Source organism: Beta vulgaris, chromosome 9 (assembly GCF_026745355.1).
Source record: "Beta vulgaris subsp. vulgaris cultivar EL10 chromosome 9, EL10.2, whole genome shotgun sequence".
Classification (NCBI taxonomy): domain Eukaryota; kingdom Viridiplantae; phylum Streptophyta; class Magnoliopsida; order Caryophyllales; family Amaranthaceae; genus Beta; species Beta vulgaris.
In genome coordinates, this window is record NC_079210.1 from 4,197,326 (window position 1) to 4,215,701 (window position 18,376).

General features: G+C 34.6%; 2 protein-coding genes across 2 annotated transcripts; one reads left to right on the forward strand and one right to left on the reverse strand.

Moving 5' to 3' along the window:
* Positions 1–266: 266 nt before the first annotated feature.
* On the forward strand, positions 267–10,005 carry LOC104902746 (hypothetical protein). Its single transcript, XM_048636037.2, has 11 exons — positions 267–484; positions 3,183–3,316; positions 3,604–3,685; positions 4,502–4,572; positions 4,816–4,917; positions 5,021–5,110; positions 8,389–8,463; positions 9,084–9,116; positions 9,242–9,322; positions 9,670–9,726; positions 9,806–10,005. Exons 1-11 carry the CDS (start codon positions 430–432, stop codon positions 9,989–9,991), a joined length of 966 nt encoding a protein of 321 aa, XP_048491994.1. The 5' UTR covers positions 267–429; the 3' UTR covers positions 9,992–10,005.
* A 496-nt stretch (positions 10,006–10,501) lies between these two features.
* LOC104902747 (protein IQ-DOMAIN 33) lies at positions 10,502–14,248 on the reverse strand. The gene is made up of 6 exons (XM_010690647.4): positions 13,909–14,248; positions 12,859–13,152; positions 12,384–12,584; positions 11,913–12,026; positions 11,411–11,797; positions 10,502–10,807 (listed from the first exon to the last, which is right to left on the reverse strand). The coding sequence occupies exons 1-6, from the start codon at positions 13,981–13,983 to the stop codon at positions 10,682–10,684; spliced, it is 1,197 nt and encodes a 398-aa protein (XP_010688949.2). The 5' UTR covers positions 13,984–14,248; the 3' UTR covers positions 10,502–10,681.
* Between the last annotated feature and the right edge of the window lie 4,128 nt (positions 14,249–18,376).

The following is an 18,376-nucleotide window of genomic DNA, read 5'->3' on the forward strand; positions in this document are numbered from 1 at the left end:
CCTTTTTTCTCACAATATTTCGATATCATACTAAAATTTTAATTAATCTGATCACATTTTAACCCGCTAACATATAATGTTCAATATATTAACATATACACTATGATCTACTTGTCGAAAAATATGGCATCCATTAATTGAAATCAAATCTCGTCCAAATCACCGCGCTTAGTCGCTCAATTACAACAAAAACACATTGAAAAAGTGGTCAAGATGTTCTCGAGCTTCAAGATGTTCTCGAGCTTCTTTTCCTCTCTAAACTTTATGAAATGAAATAGAAAGGTCCAACAAGATAAATAGTTTCTGAAAAAAAACTGTAATAAACTTGGTCGTTCTTTACTTCTTTACTACTTTTATCTGCGATCTAAACTCCGGTAACCCTCTTTTCGCCATTAAAGATTATGCTTAGAAGCTGAACTGTAACTAAAAATGGCGATGCAAACTGGGGTTGCCTCCTCCAAAGTTCTAATCCTTCTTGGAGCAGGTTTCTTCTTTCTCTCTCCTATCATTTAATTAATTACCCCTTTTTCTGATTGATTGATTCTACCAAACTAATTTATGTTTGATAATCTGATTGCCTCACATGATATTCTTTGTTGGTTATTAGTCTTAATCAATTGTTTGGCTTACTGGGTTTTGGATACAATCATACAAATGATAGATTTTGTCCAAAAGAAAACAAAATTAGAACTTCTCAATTTATCTGAAGTATAAAGTAATTTGAATAATTTTTGGGTGCAATAGAATAAAGATTATGATGTCAGTGTTAATTAAAAAGTTATTTGTAGGTGCCCTTAGTCCTGAAGGTTATGAATTGTATGATTAAAGTGATCAGTGATTTAGTTCAACTTCTATGTTAATGGTTGCTGATTAGGGTAGTTCAGAATAACTGCTGACGGGGCGGGCGGGGAGGGGGTGTCTTAGAATTGTAGAATTATAGAGAAAGAAGCATGGATAGTACCAAGGGATTCTTGATTTGGTGATGTTGTTGCTTTATTATTGTAATGCCTAGTGAATTACTGTACTACTCTGGAAGGACAAAGCATGATTGGGTTCAGTTTCAATTTAAAGTTGGTTACTTGATGGGCTATAAGTTACTCGAAATTAATTGGCTACTCGGGAAACTTAGGCTCTGTGCTTCTCACACTTATCAAAATAAGTTTTAGTAAAATAAGTTTAAGGTTAGCAGGAAAAATTTCGAGGGGAGCAGGACCTTAGTTTGCTTAATTGGTTAATAGTTTACTCTATTTGGGTTGGGGGCAATTTATTGTTGGGAGATTATACAAACTACTAATATGCTTAGGCCTTAGGGTATTGTCTGACACAGATATGTATTTGGGTGTCAAATTTGGTCAATTCGTTCATGGCTTCATACAATATGTGTTGTCAAGTGTCATAATTACGTAATGTTGATGGTTGGGCATCCAGCACAGATACTACATCCGTTTCACGATACATGCAACATTTCTCATTTGGGCACTACTCATCAACCAACTTTGACAATCTTTCTCTCACCATTATGTAAGAAAAATCATAGTTAAGTGGGATCTTATTAAATTCATCTCAATGCTAGGATACGAATATCAACTTTTTATAATTTTCACTTATACGCAACTAGAGATATTAATGTCTAAAGAAGTGTGTTGAGATACGTGAAAAAGCAAACGTTGCATGTATTGTGAAACAAAGGTAATACTTCTTTGTTTCTTGAGGGGTCCAACACAAATACGTGAGGTAACATAAAAAGGTTTGTAACTTTGTATAATATTGGGGTAATTGGAGGAATGAAGACAAAAATTTACTACTTAAACCTTTTGGAACTAGATGTCTGCAATAATTTTCTCTTATGTAGATATGATGTGAGAGGGGCTCTTTTGTTAAGCGGGAAGGAACATGTGGTTGAAGGATTTGGTTTAGTGGGAAACTAGGAATAAGTGGGTGGGAGTCAAAATGTGTGGAAAAACAACTAGACATGAGCTGTTGGGTAAGTCTTAGTTTACTTATTGATGATGGGCATGTTAAACTGAATAGGTCTTGCTTAGCTGATAAGGTTATGGCCTTATGTGGTGTTGTACTTTTGGTGATGGTAGGTTTGTTTATACGATAGTGTATTGATTTTCTCCTCACCTTGGAAGATCTTTCCTATTATTTAAAAGTGTAGATAGAAATATAAAAATCAAAATTTGTTTTGAACTCCTGTCATCTTGTGTGCCCTATCTCCTCCTATTACACTTGCATAAAAGTGTAAAAAAGCATCCATGTATTTCCAACTAAAATTGCATAAAAGTGGGAGTGAAAGATTTGCTTACTCCCATATTCCAAATGAAAAGTAACTTTCTTTTTTTGTTACACGTAGTCTATATCCACTTTCATAAGTTGCTATATGTCACAGTAGTAGATTTGGGGATTTTGTAGTAATATAAACGAAATCAAGGCATCAACCTTTAGGACCCTCACAAAACTTAGGTATCACACAAGGTCATTGAAACTACTTTTTGGTACATAAAGTAAGATGTTTAAAACTACGATTCTACGACTGTTATGTTAAGATGAGCTAGAAATTTGAGAATAATAACTAAGGATAATTCCTAAATGCTCAGACTTCACTTTCTTGTGATTGCTTTTCCCTATTACTATCACTTTCTTTTGCAAGTCTTTTAATTCTGCACTCCTTCTTTAGTGTGAATAAGATATAAGCTAGATTCATGCACTTGTCAATGAGGTCAAATTTTGTTGACCGTTGATCACTTGATCTAGTCATCATGTTGATGGTTGCTTATCATTATGAGTGAGGATCAGCTTAACACCAGTTGTCCTTTCTCCTGTTTAATGCAATGAGGAAACAAATTGTAAACCCTGTCTGGGACAAAAACTCTAGCCACTACAGGACAAGGATGTTTGCCTGTTTGGCATGTTCCGGCCTATTTAAGGACATGGGGAAGACTGTATTAGTGTGGCTGTTGTGTCTATGGAATTTTTGTATTATACTTTGTAATGTAATTGGAGCCTGCAAATCATTATGTTATGAGTCAATGATCCTGTTGATTGTACACTTGCGTACATGTGGAGATTTGTCTTCTTTACATTAGTATGCCTCCATTAAGGAGAGTATAACAGTCAAACTATTTCTGTTTAATTTCTCTTTTTTATTACCTGTCTTATATATATGTCTTGCACAATAGGTTTGACAGGTTCAGTAATTCTGAAGAGTGGACAATTATCTGATGTCCTTCTGCAACTTCAGGAATTCGTGAAAGGCATCAATGAAGCAGATATCTCTTCAACCAAAATTGATCCCTTTCTTCTTGCAGCACAGGTAATGTTGTCTGCCTAAGAAGAGCTAGAAGGAAGAACTAGTGAAAAATAAGATTTGATGTTACTGTTTAATGTAACATTATGCTTTTCCCCTTTTACTCTGTGATCACCGAACTTTATTGAATAATATCGATGGTTATGGGTTCGTGCTGCCTTTTAAAATTTATCGGTTACCATTCAAAAACAAGGTTATTTCAACTTTTAAAGATCACCAGACAAGTTGTTTTGACTCAATAAGCTGTGGATAAAATGTTATAGCTATTTACTTTTGCTTCTTTGTACTTTCAGATTCGGCAACTGGCGCAAGAGATTAGGGAGCTATCCTTATCAAATCCCATTTCTATAATGAACGGGAACTCTGCTTCCAGTGGTAAGAAGTTAGTTGTTCTCATTATTTCCCTTTGCTTATATCTTTAGCTATGTCAGAAATTTGGTTCGCTTGTTTAAACTTCTTCAGTAGGCGGTTCAGTTCTTTTCCGAGGCCCTTCCAGTTTGTATGGTGTAAATGAAAAGACGGAAAATTTATTGATGCCAAATGAGGGAGCCATCCATTTGGACCATTTTCCCTGTGAGATTTCATTTTGTCTACCTATTAGAGTCACTGATCTTACATTTGGTGCTGAGAAAATTAGATTAATTATTGTCAGTCAGCCAGTGGACGTGATTTTGAAGATTACCTTATTTTCTTGATTCCTTGGTTACAAACTTACAAATTACAATGACTCCTAGTTGGATCTGTAGCTTTGTTTTTGAGTTTTTGGGTTATCATGATTTTTGTAGGGACAATCACTATGTTGGTTTATCTGCGCCGTGAGGCTTGTCTCCAGAGCTGATATCTTAATTGGAAAAATTAGACGTCGACTTCCATTCTGCAGATATTGAATTGCATTAATCTTATCTTTCTTCCATTTCACGGGATAGGGAAAGGGAGTCTTCAAATTTTGCTAAGAAAGTATCCTACTGTTGATGCTTGCTTGCTACTGTCTTGTTGCTATTTACACATAATTATATATTTATATGTAGTATTTGACTTTTGTGTTATTGTTAGTACTAATTGTATATAACTCGCCTGCATGACCAATATCTACAAATATGAGGGTTTCTTTTACTTCCTAGAATAGGATTTTTGCCTCTTTTTGTTCTATAATGAATATAAATATTCTGCATTTTGTCATGCTGTATGTAGGAGGCTATGGATCCTACTTGGTGCCAGCTGCTGCTCTTGGAGCGATGGGATACTGTTATATGTGGTGGAAGGTCTGATTTTCGCTCAAGATCTTACATACCAGGAGTTTTCCTGTTATATGTTGTTCTACTTGTCGTGTTCTATGATTTATTTATCGATTGACTTCTCCATGCGTCAAATTAATGCTTGTTTTTATGACGTTTTTTCCAGTTGTTTTAGTTCTTTTATAAGCTTTATCTCTTATGAGGCACTGCTATGTCATTTGTCATAGTTCATATATCTCATAATGCTTGCGTGTTGTACCTTCATTGCAGGGATTGTCATTTTCAGATGTCATGTTTGTGACAAAGCAAAATATGGCAAACGCTGTTGCCAGTGTTTCCAAACAGCTGGACAACTTGACTGATGCACTGGAAGTTAGTCTCATCTCTAGTTGATCTTTGTTAGGAGTTAGTTGCTTCTCACTTCTTCCCATAGTTCAATACCATTTTAAACTCCTACTTGCTGTTAATGATGCAGACAACTAAAAAGCATTTGTCAAGAAGGCTGGAGACCTTGGACTGGAAGCTGGAAGAGCAGAAAGAAATCTCTGGGCAAATACTCGGTGATGTATGTACGTCCAATCAAATCATGTTAATGGGATGTAGTTTAATCAACTGCTTGGTTACCAGTAAGTTAAAAGAGTTGCAAACCCTTAAAGTCCGACTGTTAGGAAAATCTGAGAGTAATCTGTGAACAACAAGCTTGCTTAACAATGCTGGACCATCTCATAATGTCGTCGAGCAAGCAGGGGTAGTACGAAAGGGAGGAAACTACTAAAATTTATGCCTGAGATTATAATAGTAAAGTGACAGATTAGCAGAGTTGAGTTGGAATAACTAAACTACTTGCATTAAATAATGGAGATAACATAAATAAAAGCCTAGGATTATGGATCACTATGTATGCCATTCAAGATTTATGGGACAAACTAATAACCTATTGGGTCAATCTATCTAGGGCACATGCGATATCTTTCAAACATCACCTCCTATAAAACTCACCAAGCCACTTTTGCATGGTTATGGATTATTTTTCCATTCTTGAAGGCCTATATGGAATCTCACCTCTTGATATAAATTCAATATCTCTATTCTATATGGGAAGAGGGGTAGGACACCAAAATATTAGAAATCCCATTTTACCCTTATTATATCTCTATTCTAAATACTTACTTTAATTAAAAAATAAAAAAGGAAACTACCTAATTAATTTAAAAAATAAAAAAAGACATTACAAAAAGAAAACCATCAACAATTCAAATATTCCTAATTTATTAGATATAATTAACAATTAATTTAATTTTCTACGTCCCCTAAAACTAATAATTTTCTATGTATTTTCGCACGCATCGCGTGCATATAAAAACTAGTTTGCAATAATATTAACAGGTCGAACTCACCAATTAGCATGAACAACTCAACAATAGGAAATTAAAAACAGTAGACAATTATCTCATTCAATCAATCCCTCATCACATACATAGATTTACCAACATCTTAGTAGTAAGTTGTTCACTCATGGTTGAAGAAACCAAAATCAATTCTCAATAAGAATTCGGTGTGAATCAAGAAATAGGGAAAAGAAAGAATACGATAATAACAAGGTGAAGAACAAATCTTCGAAGAAAGAACTTCTATTGAAATATTAAATGTAATTGACCAAGATAATTCAAAATACTTATAACTAGGGTCATAGAGACAAAATAAAAAACTGCTCATAAATCCTTACAGATAATGATATGATCTTTTTTGAGCCTTTCTTGAAAATGATTCATAGGCTACAATATAATTAAATGAAAAGGCGCAGAGAATTCCCAAAAACAAGCTTTGTGCGATGCTCCGGCGATCTGGCTGTTGATAGTGAAGTGATGATTCAGGCAAGCACGCCGACAAACTAATCTAAAGTCACAATTTTTGGAACACCGCCACCCGGGTGGTAGGGGCAACCATCTTTTTCACTTCCTTGCTTCAGAATGCTTCCAAACTTCGAGCACGCCAAGTCAACAATACCTTCCGTGGTTAATTTGTGAAAGTAGAAAATGGAGGAAAATCACGAAAACCTACACATCAACGCAAGACAAACACAAACCACATCTAGGAAAAAATTGTTAGTATAGTAGCTCTAAGGACCTCAAATACCATTAGAAAATGCCAAGGGACGGGGGTAAAATCATATATAAAATGAATATATCAAACTCCCCTAAGCCAAGAGTTTTGGTTGCCCCAAGCAAAAACATTAATGATGAGCACTCAAGTACTATATATACTTCACAGTACATCAGTTCAAATACATGTAAAACTCGAGATGACATCCACACAAACACACTTTATAATCACATATCATCTTAGGTAGAAATAAAGCAAAGCCAACCATGTATACGCAAAAAATCGATGATTAGAATAGCCGACATAGGTGTCACTCTTTTCCTTTTTTGTTGGCGAGTAACAAGTGTAATTATTCTCTTTCAGCTAAACCACTCAGAAATGACCCTTCTCAAGTCACACCACATTTTTGTGTTTAGAAGGGTGTCAATGCCACTCGAAATGCAAAATATGCTCTTCAACCTTACATGAGACGATTCCATCCAACTACAATGCTTGCATGAAGATAAAAAAATGTCTAGATGAGTTTGTAATGAGGCTAGGTTAGGGGGTAGGATAAGATATGGGAATGTAAGTGTAAAATTCTAATCAGGGGAGCAATAGTTACAAGAAACCATATCTACGAGGGGTCAAAGCAGAAGGGAACATAAGTATCTATTATCCTTTGAAGATACGTAATGAAAAGACTTTCATTATAACATGCACGCATTACAGTCAAATTACTAACAATATTTAGACAAAATCAAGATCAATGTTACACCAGAAATTTAGCACACAAAAATGAACTTTTGGAACGGCTTTAATTCTAAGAGCTAACACAATCAAGCTCCAAATTCATACACAGTTGGATAGAGTTGACCTCTACTAGGGGTCAATGTAATAAGATTTCAAATCATGGTCAATTCATCCATAGTGCTCCGTGATCCTAGGCTTTTATTTATCTAATTATTATCTCCATCATTTGATTGCAAGTAGTTCTACTATTCCAACTCAACTTCGTTATTTTGTTAGTTTAATATTATAAAATCAGGCGTAAATTTTTAGTTTTCTCCTTGAGGTTTGACTTGCTTACCCAACTACTTCGTCTGTTTTTTTAATTGCTACACTTCTTGTTTTTACACAGTCCAATTCACTACTTTGAGCCTTAATATCTTTAATTATGCATAATAAAAATATAAAAATGTGATGTTTGGAAACTACACATTTAGGCGAATCTAACAAGATCCCATTTGACTATATTTTTCCTTATGAATAAGGAAGGACAAACCGGACAACTTAAGTTGCTGAATAGTAATTACTATTGAAGCATAGCAACTAAGAAAAGCAGAGGAAGTACATTGCTAGGAGGTTTTGTAGGATTTATTTCTAAAAGAAGTGTGCGTCCTTCCAGCTTTTGAGTTTATTTTTGAGTTTCCTAATTTGTACTTCTGAGGTGTTGCTCACAGAGTCACAGTTAAGGCTGGTGCTTTGGAGTTTGGAGTTCTAACAAAATACAAAAAGTACTATATTCATTGTATAGTTGATAATGTTCTGTTCCCTAATGGTGTTGTGGTTTGCTGGAGTATATGGGCCAGTTACATAGATGACGTTGATGAGGCATCAACCAAAATTAGATAGGATTACTGAATTTTGTGGTTTTATTTGTTTTTGTATTTTGTTTGCACTTCATATGAACTGCGGAACTACTATGGCAAATTATTTTTTTTTGCTCTTACTTTCTGTTTACTTTTTGCGCACATGCAGGTTACAGGTGTCAAGTCAAACATAACCCAAATTGGTTTTGACATTGAGTCAATCTGTGAGATGGTAAATGGACTGGTAAGGAAATTTTTGGAAGTTAATAGCCCTGCTCATGGAAATTTGTCTTCTTTAAGTTAGGGCTCTTTTTTATTTTATTTCAAGTATTCAATTTATTTGAATACTAAAATATAAATATGGAAACTTAAAGAAGTAATTTCCAGTTGTCTATTGTGAGTTTCTGAAATACATGTCATTAATCGATGCATGTGTCACTAGCATTTTGCAGGTGTTGTACTGATAAATGCTGATCTCTGTAGTTGTATCATCAGTTGTAAGCCAAGCACTATCAGTCTCACGATCTTCTATAGTTACACGTTACAAAGATAGTAGGACAACTGGAGGGTTGCACATCATATAACTCAAAAGGGATTGGAAATAGTTGTCTACTGTCATAATTGATAGATATCATGAAACAATACTCCTAACCAATAATGAGCATGAACTTTGTTAAAATGAGCCTTTGTGAATTTGTGATGGAATAATCTGCTTGACTTCATTTAAAATTTCAGTAATATAGGTTTCACTTTCACATGTCCATTTTTCCTTTTGATTTTTGCCCAGACGTCTTTGTGTGCATGGGTATTCCCCAAAACTTTGTTATCTCTGGCGTGGTAAATTTGTGCTCATTTTGTTGACAGGAAGGAAAGCTCGAACTTCTTGAAAGTAGACAGGTACATGGTTATCTTTTTGTTTCTTGCTAGAGTTTGCGCATTATATCAACTTACTTTTATTAACTATTACCATAATGATCCTGAAATAATTTATGGCCTGTCATGTACTTTTTACTGTGACACAGGACTTGACCAATTCAGGTGTATACTATTTATGCCAAGTAGCTGGAGAAATGAAGGAGGGACTAAATGCTAAACTTTTCCAGGTTAGAAGGTTCCTCTTTTTTTCTTTCTTTTTATGGTTGATATGAAAGATGTAAAAATTAAATCTTCAAGTAGATGGACTTTTTTTCCTTCCTATTTATCAAGGAGGGACTCCAAGTGGATATGAAAGAAAATATCAAACTCTTGTAATTCATGGATCAGTGTTGTCCATACTGAACACGAAATGTGCACCCTTTCACTTACACAGGGGAAATTTGGCCCTATGGGAGAGGATATTGAACTCATCTTTGCCTAATTTAGTTAAGTACTGGGCTAGAAATACTTCTGTTATATTGCCAATGTTTGATTTATTTTATTTTTTGTTTTTACTTCTATTTGTGATTGATAGGACGTTGGATCAAAGATTGACCCACCAAAGATTACATGCGAGGACAACTCTAGGAAGGTTTGTTGAGTATCAGAGTTTCCAGTATTCACTCCAATTATGAAATCGTTTTCCTTATATCATCCACCTTTTGCGGCAGGGCTTGCAATTCTTAACAGATTCAACTATGTCAAGCATTGTGGAGAAACCAATTACAAGCTCCAAGGTAGATGATCTTGATGGAGCTGCTGTAAAAAATGCTTCTTTTGCAAAAGCAAAAACAAGAATACACAGGTCTTATCCAGTTGGAATTTCCCTGGCACATGACATTCTTCGAATGGAATAATGATTATTTTCTTTTCATATTATAATTGTTGTGAAGAAAGAAATTTTGTTTTTATTGATGTTTCTGGGCTAATTTCTTGCCATATTATATTATTGGTACTTTTAGAATGTTGGGTTAACTGTTTGTAATCATATCTGTGAATAAAAGAACAAACTTGGGACTGCCAAAACTGAGTCTGAATTTTATCTGTAGCAACTGCTTGAGCATGCCAGAGTACGTTTCTGATTTATCAATCACACAAATGTATATATGTGCACTGTTATTTTTTGGTCTTATGGACAGCTCTATAAAAGTTTCAAAGCCGACCGTATTTGCCTCTTAAGTCTTAACAATGTCTTATAGAGGCTGGTTATCTATCATCTGTCATCAGCTTCAAATGCTTTTCTACAACTTCAGAGGCTGTAATTCTGTGTTTTTGTTTATTAATTATACACATTATTGGCACTTTGCAATGAGATTATGTTAATAACTGCGATGTGCTGGTATTACCTCTGCATGACAATTTATCAGTTCAAGCATCACGAAAACGAACCCGGATGATTTTTCTTATTCATGTAGCAAGAAGAGTACCATACTCCCAATGTACTATTTACATAAGGACTTAATCTATAGTTACAGACTCACAGCATTTTGAAACACATGCATTCTGATATAAAACATGCACCAACAGATGCTTTTGGCACATTTTTTTCAAGGATCAGATTTGGAGTTCTGACCACATACAGAATGATCAGATGGCAACCATGATGCATCATCTTTGCATAGACTGTTGCTTCCTGATTGATTGGCCTTCTGTCTTCTATCTTTTTTGCTCGCCTGTTTCATAATATCATAAATGAACAGTTCTGATTATTGCTCGGTAAATAGTCCAAACCCGGAACCACCTGCACTTGTGGTTTTGGCTGCTATTGAGATCCTACATCCTCTTTTCATTACATCTGTATGTTTTTTTCTAACATGTTTTCAGATTCTTTCTTTCAATCTACTTACATTTTCTTTTTCGTGGGTAATTAAAGTAATCGAGATATGCTCTCAGCTGTAAGATTAAACCGTTGTGTTATAAATTGGGATCACTAATATGTAAAAATGTCTTTGTGGGTCTAGATCCCCTCTTCCCCCCAAAATCTCCCATGGCTGTGCGTTATGGGGCTAGTAACTTACCATATAGAAATATTGTATCCATTCCCTTAAATGAGTGATTAGTTCAAGATTTAATAGAGGAAAATAATATATGCGGCTCTAAGAGCAACTATAAAAAGATAAAAGTGGAAATGTTGAGCAATATCTGAACATTAATAACAGTTTCTGACATGTGATTTTATCATTAATCTCTAAACAATTTCGAAGAAATATATTGCTTATTGAGCCCTCAGGGAGTCAGGGTTGCTTATATCAAAATTGTTTTAACAAAAGTAGTACCTTGAAATGCTCTTTCTGACAGTAGTATGTTGGCACAGTTTTTCTTCTGGAAATACTTCTTGGAGCTTTGAGTCTGTTTCTAGGTGAGTCACAGCCATCTTTATCATCTCTCTCTGGAGTTGCTGAACTGTCAACTTGGACCGGTACCTCGTTAGAACCACAACTCTCTTTTTCTTCAAATGACAGGTCTAGAAACTTCTTTTTCGAAAAAGGTCGTATTTTTGCAGTGCTTGCAGCTTCATTGCTGATCAGCTGCTTGCTGGCGCGGTCTTCTACAGGAGAAACTTCTACGTGGCGAGTGGCCATCCATCGCTCAAGCCAGCTCCAGCCCATGTTTGGTTCTGTACCATCAGATTTTGCTTGCTTCTTCTTTGAGCATATTCTTAACTGAATGAATGTACCAATCCTCAAATTATTCTAGATTTAGCTCTTATGAAATACTGTGAAATATTTTGATATACAGTCATATGCATGTTGAAAAAGCTCTTCAAAAATGGTGTACCTGTTGGGAGAAGGCATACGCCATTGCTCTCTCTCGCCGTGTCATTGCTTCTAATCTGTTCTGAATTCTCATTTTTGATATGGAGCTATTTAGTGTGCTATCATCCCAATCTTCCTGTAATTCGCGAGTTACAATTGTAGAAAAAAAATTAGAGTATGCACTTGTATGAAGGAATATGAAGGAAGAGATTTCCTGAAAAGATGAAGGGAGAATCTATGTTACTCGATTTGGACTGGAGTACTCAGCGTCAAGCATTTATGAAAACTTTATATGATTTTGGCCAAAAATGAAGTGTTGAGAATCCAATATGGGTACTTGAGGTGAATGAAAGTCCGACTAACCCATCTACATAGTTTTGAAACTTGAGCATTCGAGTACTAGTGTAAAACTTAAGTCATCTTTTGAGTTCGGCATGACAGTAAATATATTCAGCATATGCAGAGATATGCAAATGAGACTAGATTGTGTAACCTTTGGTTTAAAAGCTGCAGGCTTGGATTTATGCTGAAGTTTGATAGAAACAGAAGAATCTTGTTCCTGAACCGAAACAACCTCAGTCGAATTTCCGGTTTGAACTTCAATGGATGTGGCCAAAGATTCCCAGCTTGGACTGTTCATTCCCTCCCCAAAGTCATTCTGAATACCTGTAGTGTCTCTCCGTAGACACCTAACCTGGAAATACAAAGAACATACATACAATCAAACATCAAATAAGCTAAGTACTAGTAACATATTTGTAAAACGTCTCAATGGTATGACCTTGTTTCTTTAACTTGTTTCAGTAGAAATTAGTTTTAATTAGCAAAAATCAGTTTGAAAAGTAAAAATCAGTTTTAATCATTAGGAATCAGTAACTGCACATGACAAAAATACTAGGGGATCAGCAATAATCAGTTTAGTTCAGGTGAAGAGAGCAAGGTCTAAATTTGAAGCTTATAGAAATGACCTTAAAGCCTCGATATGCCGACTGTATGATGGCTGCAGCAGCATCTTCATCAAGTGATTTGGAGCTGAGACTGTTGTGATCTTGGTCACTATGGTCATATTTGGTGGTGTCATGGCTTTGGGTGTAGTCAGTTGATTGACCATCTTCAGGAAATGTCTGTGTAACAGTAGCTTCTGAACTCTTGACAGAAGCTGAATCTTCCTCTGCTAGAACCGAGTCAAATAATTCATCCCCACACAGGTATGACTTTACTGATGTTTTCCATCTTTTCTTTTCCACAGCATTGTTTCTTATCTATCAAAATGATGACAAAAAACTTAAACTTTAGCAATAATCATCAATATGGCATCAAACTAACAGGATTCTGATCACCCTCGAAATCCTGGGGTTGTTGTTTGATGGTTGCTAATCTAACAAGAGTAAGAAAGGCATAATATAATTAGGAAATCAGCTGGCTACATATGGCACACACAAGCCCTACAAGGTAAGGAAAATAAGGGAACCAACCCATCCATTTATATTGATACGCTATGTTATTCGGACTCTTCAGTTTTATCTCAATTACAGTGTCAAATCCTTGAAAATTCGATATGGGTGTGGATACTTTACTTCGACCGTTCATTTTCTGCCAAAATTATGGAAATTATTATCGAACAGCCGATTTGGACTCTTGGACACGAATCTTGAGTTCATCAACAGTACCCGAGCCTGAGTAACATAAGTTTATAATTAACAGTTTTACCCAAGAAGGTCAAAATGAAACCAGGCCACCATGTTACCTCAACTAAGGGGAGATGAGAATCAAACCCTGAGATGGGAGGCTCTACCATTGAGCTCCCACTTAGATTCTTAATAAGAGTACCTTCTGAGTAGGTATGTGTGTGTATTTGTCTATATAGCAAATATCATGATGAAAAAAAAAGGATTTGACTCAATTTACAAGTTATAATTACACCTGAATGTGTTCAGATTCCTTATTGAGTAGGGAGATTAATAGACAAAAGTAAGTGGCATTGATTGTAGGAGAATTTTAGGGAAAAGATGACTTACTACATTGGTTTCATGAGTCTTAAAAGATCTGCTCTTGGAGAAGACACTCCTCACTAGCTCTCCTGTGATGCCCATTTTCAGCTGACAAAACAAAGATGTTGCAGAATGACAGCAATGTGTTTATCTTCCAATAATATTAGTAAGTACCTATATATAAAATTTACTATATGGTTTTCATGCTTCAAGAGGAAGAAAGAAGAAAACTGAGAATATTATAAAGAGGTAAGTTGTATATGATTGGAGGAAATTAAGTATCAGTCAACCCAAATTATCCAAGATTTATAGTCTAATCATACTTGTATTATGACATAAGTAACTATTTGAGCTATGAGATTAGACACTCCCAAGACTTATGAATATGAAGTGTAAGTTAGTTTTCAATATAGTAGTGTACTACACGTGCTTAGTGAACACATAAGTTTTAAAATGATTGGTGGAGGACTAAATTAGTATGATTTAATGCTTCACAAATGTGTAATCATCCCACTTGTATAATAATTCTGCAGAGTTTTCACAACATTAGAGCTGCACAAGTAATATATTAAAAAACATTCTTCACCGCTATGCAACATTAGATGATATTTTTTAATATGAAAATGTTAATAATTCGGAACATCGTTTGAAATTAAAAACTAGACGATATTTTTTAACATGAAAATGTTAATAATCCGAAGTATCGTCCGAAACTAAAAACTAGTTTAATTAGAATAAGGAGAGTAGTAAGTATTCTCTAAAATAAAATAAATAAGCTATTTGTGGAGCCAAATGAAATCAGATATGTACAATCAACTTCTACTTTTTGATTCTCACTTGTTAGTTTCACTCTTTAATTTTATAATTTTCATTTGCTTTTCTGCACATGATTACAGCATAGAATGACCTTTAAAAAAGCTTGCTTCATCTGGAGGCTTTGTCTAGTTCCTTCATAATCACTGCTTTTCTCCATCTTATCAAAAAATCCAAGTGGGTACTATCATCTTCACATTTCTTTTTCACACTCCTTTTTCTGATCTTAATCTGCAGGTTGAACTGTTACTACAAACATATGAAAAGCATTCTATTGGCTCTAACATAAGGCATTTTCCATAAAAGTTACTACTAGAAATTTCTAAGTGACATCTAATCATAAATAAATCCTTACTCTAAGTTAGTACTTATTATAGTTACTTGTGCTGCATAATTAGCATGTCTAATCTTATGATGCCACAAACTCTAAAGAAATTTACCTCCTTAGGACTGATTAGAGGATGGTGGAGGGATCACACTTGAACAGTCCCTCACTTCTTGGAAGTAATTTTTTTTCCTGTTAGGACTGATCTTGTTAAAAGGACATTTAGCAAAACCAACATTGATTTGATAGTGAAGTGTAGTTTAGTAAAACTCTTGTATCAAGCTTTTGAAATAATGGGCCAAAAATTTTCTTAACAAAAGGCTTAGGCTTTTTCAAGGAAGAAAACAATTATGTAGAAGAAATATGATTATGTGAAGTATGTTTTGGAGTATGGTCTAAACTCTAAAGGTGGCAACTAGGTTGTCTGTTGTTCATATAGATTTCCATTTAGATTAATTTTATTCAAGTCATATACATGGTGATACGTTAATTTCCCATCATTTTTACATTCATGGTAGGTTTTGATTCTTATAATAAATCAATCAATAATCGGTAATAGATTTTCGAATAGGTTAGTTCGGCAAATAATTTCATTATGCTTTAAATAGTCGTTTGGTTGGGTGGAAATTATATTTCATTTGACGTTATTTTTTCACGTAGTTACACTTCCTATGAAATGCAAACTTTGGTTTGTTGATTATGGAAAGTTCACTTACCTAAAGGAAACTATATAGGTAAATTAATTCACTTCGTGAAAAGTAGAACTTTCTAAAAAGTGAAATTCCTATTCTTTTGTCAACCAAATAACTTCATTTATCTTACTTCGTAGAAATTTCTAGTTTCAATGATTTATTATGTTAACGAAACAAGTACTATTTTTGTATCAACTTTTAGTAAAATTTTGAATTTTGATTGGATAATTCAGTTTAGGTAAATGAAAATTCTAGGTTTTTTAAGAAGGAAAAGTCTTTTCTCAAGATCATATCCTACCTCATCGAAAGCAAAATATATATATATATATAGGTAAGTCTCATCAAGGTGACCTAAAGCTGCAACATAGTCTATCGGATTATCGGCTTCACCATAAACATGACTTGAGTAAATAGTGTCAAAATGGCCCAACAGCTACTTGACATAGTCCAATAGTAACTGAATCTTTCAAGTGACCTTGTGCTTGTTCCTGAAACATGTTAATAACCAATAAATTATCTCATGCGATGTAAAGATGGCTAATTTTTTGTTTGATGACTATTGAAGTTCCACCACAAAGGGTCGTTTTAATAAAAGCTCAAAAGAGGAGAAGATGCTTCCAAATTATAGGTCGATTATTTTCTAGGTGCTCCGTAATATATATATATATATATATATATATATATATATCATATATATATATATATATATATATAATATATATATATTCCTCCGTTCCGTTTTAAATGAAACGTTTGCTTTTTCACGCAACCCAACGCGCTTCTTTAGTCATTAATATCTTTAGTTGTGTACACGTAAAAAATATAAAAAAGTTATAATTTGATAGTATGCATCGAGACGAATCTAACAAGATCCCACTTGACTATGTTTTTCTTTATATAATAGCGATAAATTGGAGTTAAAATTGATCAATGAATAGTGTCATTTCATCCAATGTTTCATTTAAAACAGAACGGAGGAAGTATATATATATATATATATATATATATATATATATATATATATATATATATATATATATATATATCGCACCTTTCTTTTAACGATCGAACTGAATCATTAAAAACAATATTTAGAATACCAGGGGTAAGGGGTCCACACTACTCAAATTGAAAGATGAGAAAATGACCCATCTTTAGAGTTACTCTCTTGTTTTAAGGATCCAATAATCTGTAAGCTCGGTAATACATACCCAAGAATAAAAGGAAGATTTATGGAAAATGAGAGCATTATTAAGAAGACTTTTGGATACTCTAAAATGTCATTATTATTCTTTTCACTCGAAGACCAACATCATGGCGGAGGTCTCAAAAGACGTATTGGAGAGAGGAAATTTGAATTCGATAACCCGATTGCCAAATAGTTTATCAGCATTCCAAAATTCTATATCATTAAGGAATATACAAAACAAATGATCTTGAGATTCCAATGTCAAAGCTAAGGTAAAACTTTTAGGGACAATATCAAGCTTCCATATCTATATCTATGGAAATTCTTATAAAGGTCAAACCAAATTACGAGATAGCAACTAGCCGATTCCACCATGAACTAACTATTGCTAGACAAACTTCAACGCTTCTTGAAAGATTAGTTACCGATAACGAAATACTTCTATTTGTCTCCTCTACATTGGAGGAATAAGTGAGGAGACTAGAGAGTGTCGTATAAAATATGGTCAACTTGTAATTTCTGTATTCGATTTTCATATATACAACCATTAGGTTTTCAAATAATCATTAAATATATTTCTTAAAATAGTTTTATTTTAGGAACTTATGACACAATCACGCGTTAGCCAATATAATTTTTGCTTTATTTATTACTTAATATTTTTATTTTTAGGTCTGCATATTATGGGGATTGTTAAACATTGCCCATAAATTACTTAAAATCGCCCAAAATATATTTTTATAGCCCAATTTACCCTTTCCTCTTTTCTACACTACCCACCACCCCCACCACCACCAACCTTCTGCCGTTTCACCTTCTCTTTTCCCCACCACCCCACCACCACGTACCTTCCCACTATCACCGTCGCCGCACAATCAATCCTCCAAATTAAACAACTTTTTGAGCAAAAACAATTGAACATTGTAGACCCAGAAATGATAAGCATAATGCATATTAGCTTAATCGAGCGTTGAAGATACGAAAAAACATGATAAAATGCAGCGAATTGAAATTAATTAATGAAATTAAGTGAGATTATCTAAAAATGAAAACCTAATAATAAAAAGGGGAAAGAAAAGCATTACACTGAGAAGCTCGGAATTTTGGGGATCGGAGATTAAAGCTTGTTCAATAGCAGAAAAGGATTCCTTTTGTTCGTGTAATTGGAGCTCTAATTGAGTTTCCAGAATTCTCTCCTCTTCGTTCGCCATTATTGGAGCTTCGCGAAGCCGTGGTGCCACGACTACGCAGCCACCTCGCACACCGCAGCCAGCGAAATTTTTTAAAATTGTAGAACGTCCTGGCAGGACGTTCAGCTCATGGGGCGATCGTCCGTCCAGGACGATCATCCCATGGGGTGAACGTCCGGCCAGGACCTGCCGGGACGTTCTACAATTTAAAAAAATTTCGCTGGCTGCGGTGTGCGAGGTGGCTGCGACGTCACGCTGGGTGAGGGTGGTGGTACGTAAACAGTGA

What these genes read in the sequence shown, in the direction of transcription:
- LOC104902746 (XM_048636037.2), top strand. Translation starts at nt 430, where the DNA reads ATGGCGATGCAAACTGGGGTTGCCTCCTCCAAAGTTCTAATCCTTCTT. An exon ending in GTGAGATGGTAAATGGACTG is followed by an intron (nt 8,464 to 9,083) that starts GTAAGGAAATTT and finishes TTTTGTTGACAG; the next exon opens with GAAGGAAAGCTCGAACTTCT. An exon ending in AACTTCTTGAAAGTAGACAG is followed by an intron (nt 9,117 to 9,241) that starts GTACATGGTTAT and finishes ACTGTGACACAG; the next exon opens with GACTTGACCAATTCAGGTGT.
- LOC104902747 (XM_010690647.4), bottom strand. Translation starts at nt 13,983, where the DNA reads ATGGGCATCACAGGAGAGCTAGTGAGGAGTGTCTTCTCCAAGAGCAGA. An exon ending in CTGCAGCTTTTAAACCAAAG is followed by an intron (nt 12,027 to 12,383) that starts GTTACACAATCT and finishes CGCGAATTACAG; the next exon opens with GAAGATTGGGATGATAGCAC. An exon ending in GTCAGAAAGAGCATTTCAAG is followed by an intron (nt 10,808 to 11,410) that starts GTACTACTTTTG and finishes ATTATGAAACAG; the next exon opens with GCGAGCAAAAAAGATAGAAG.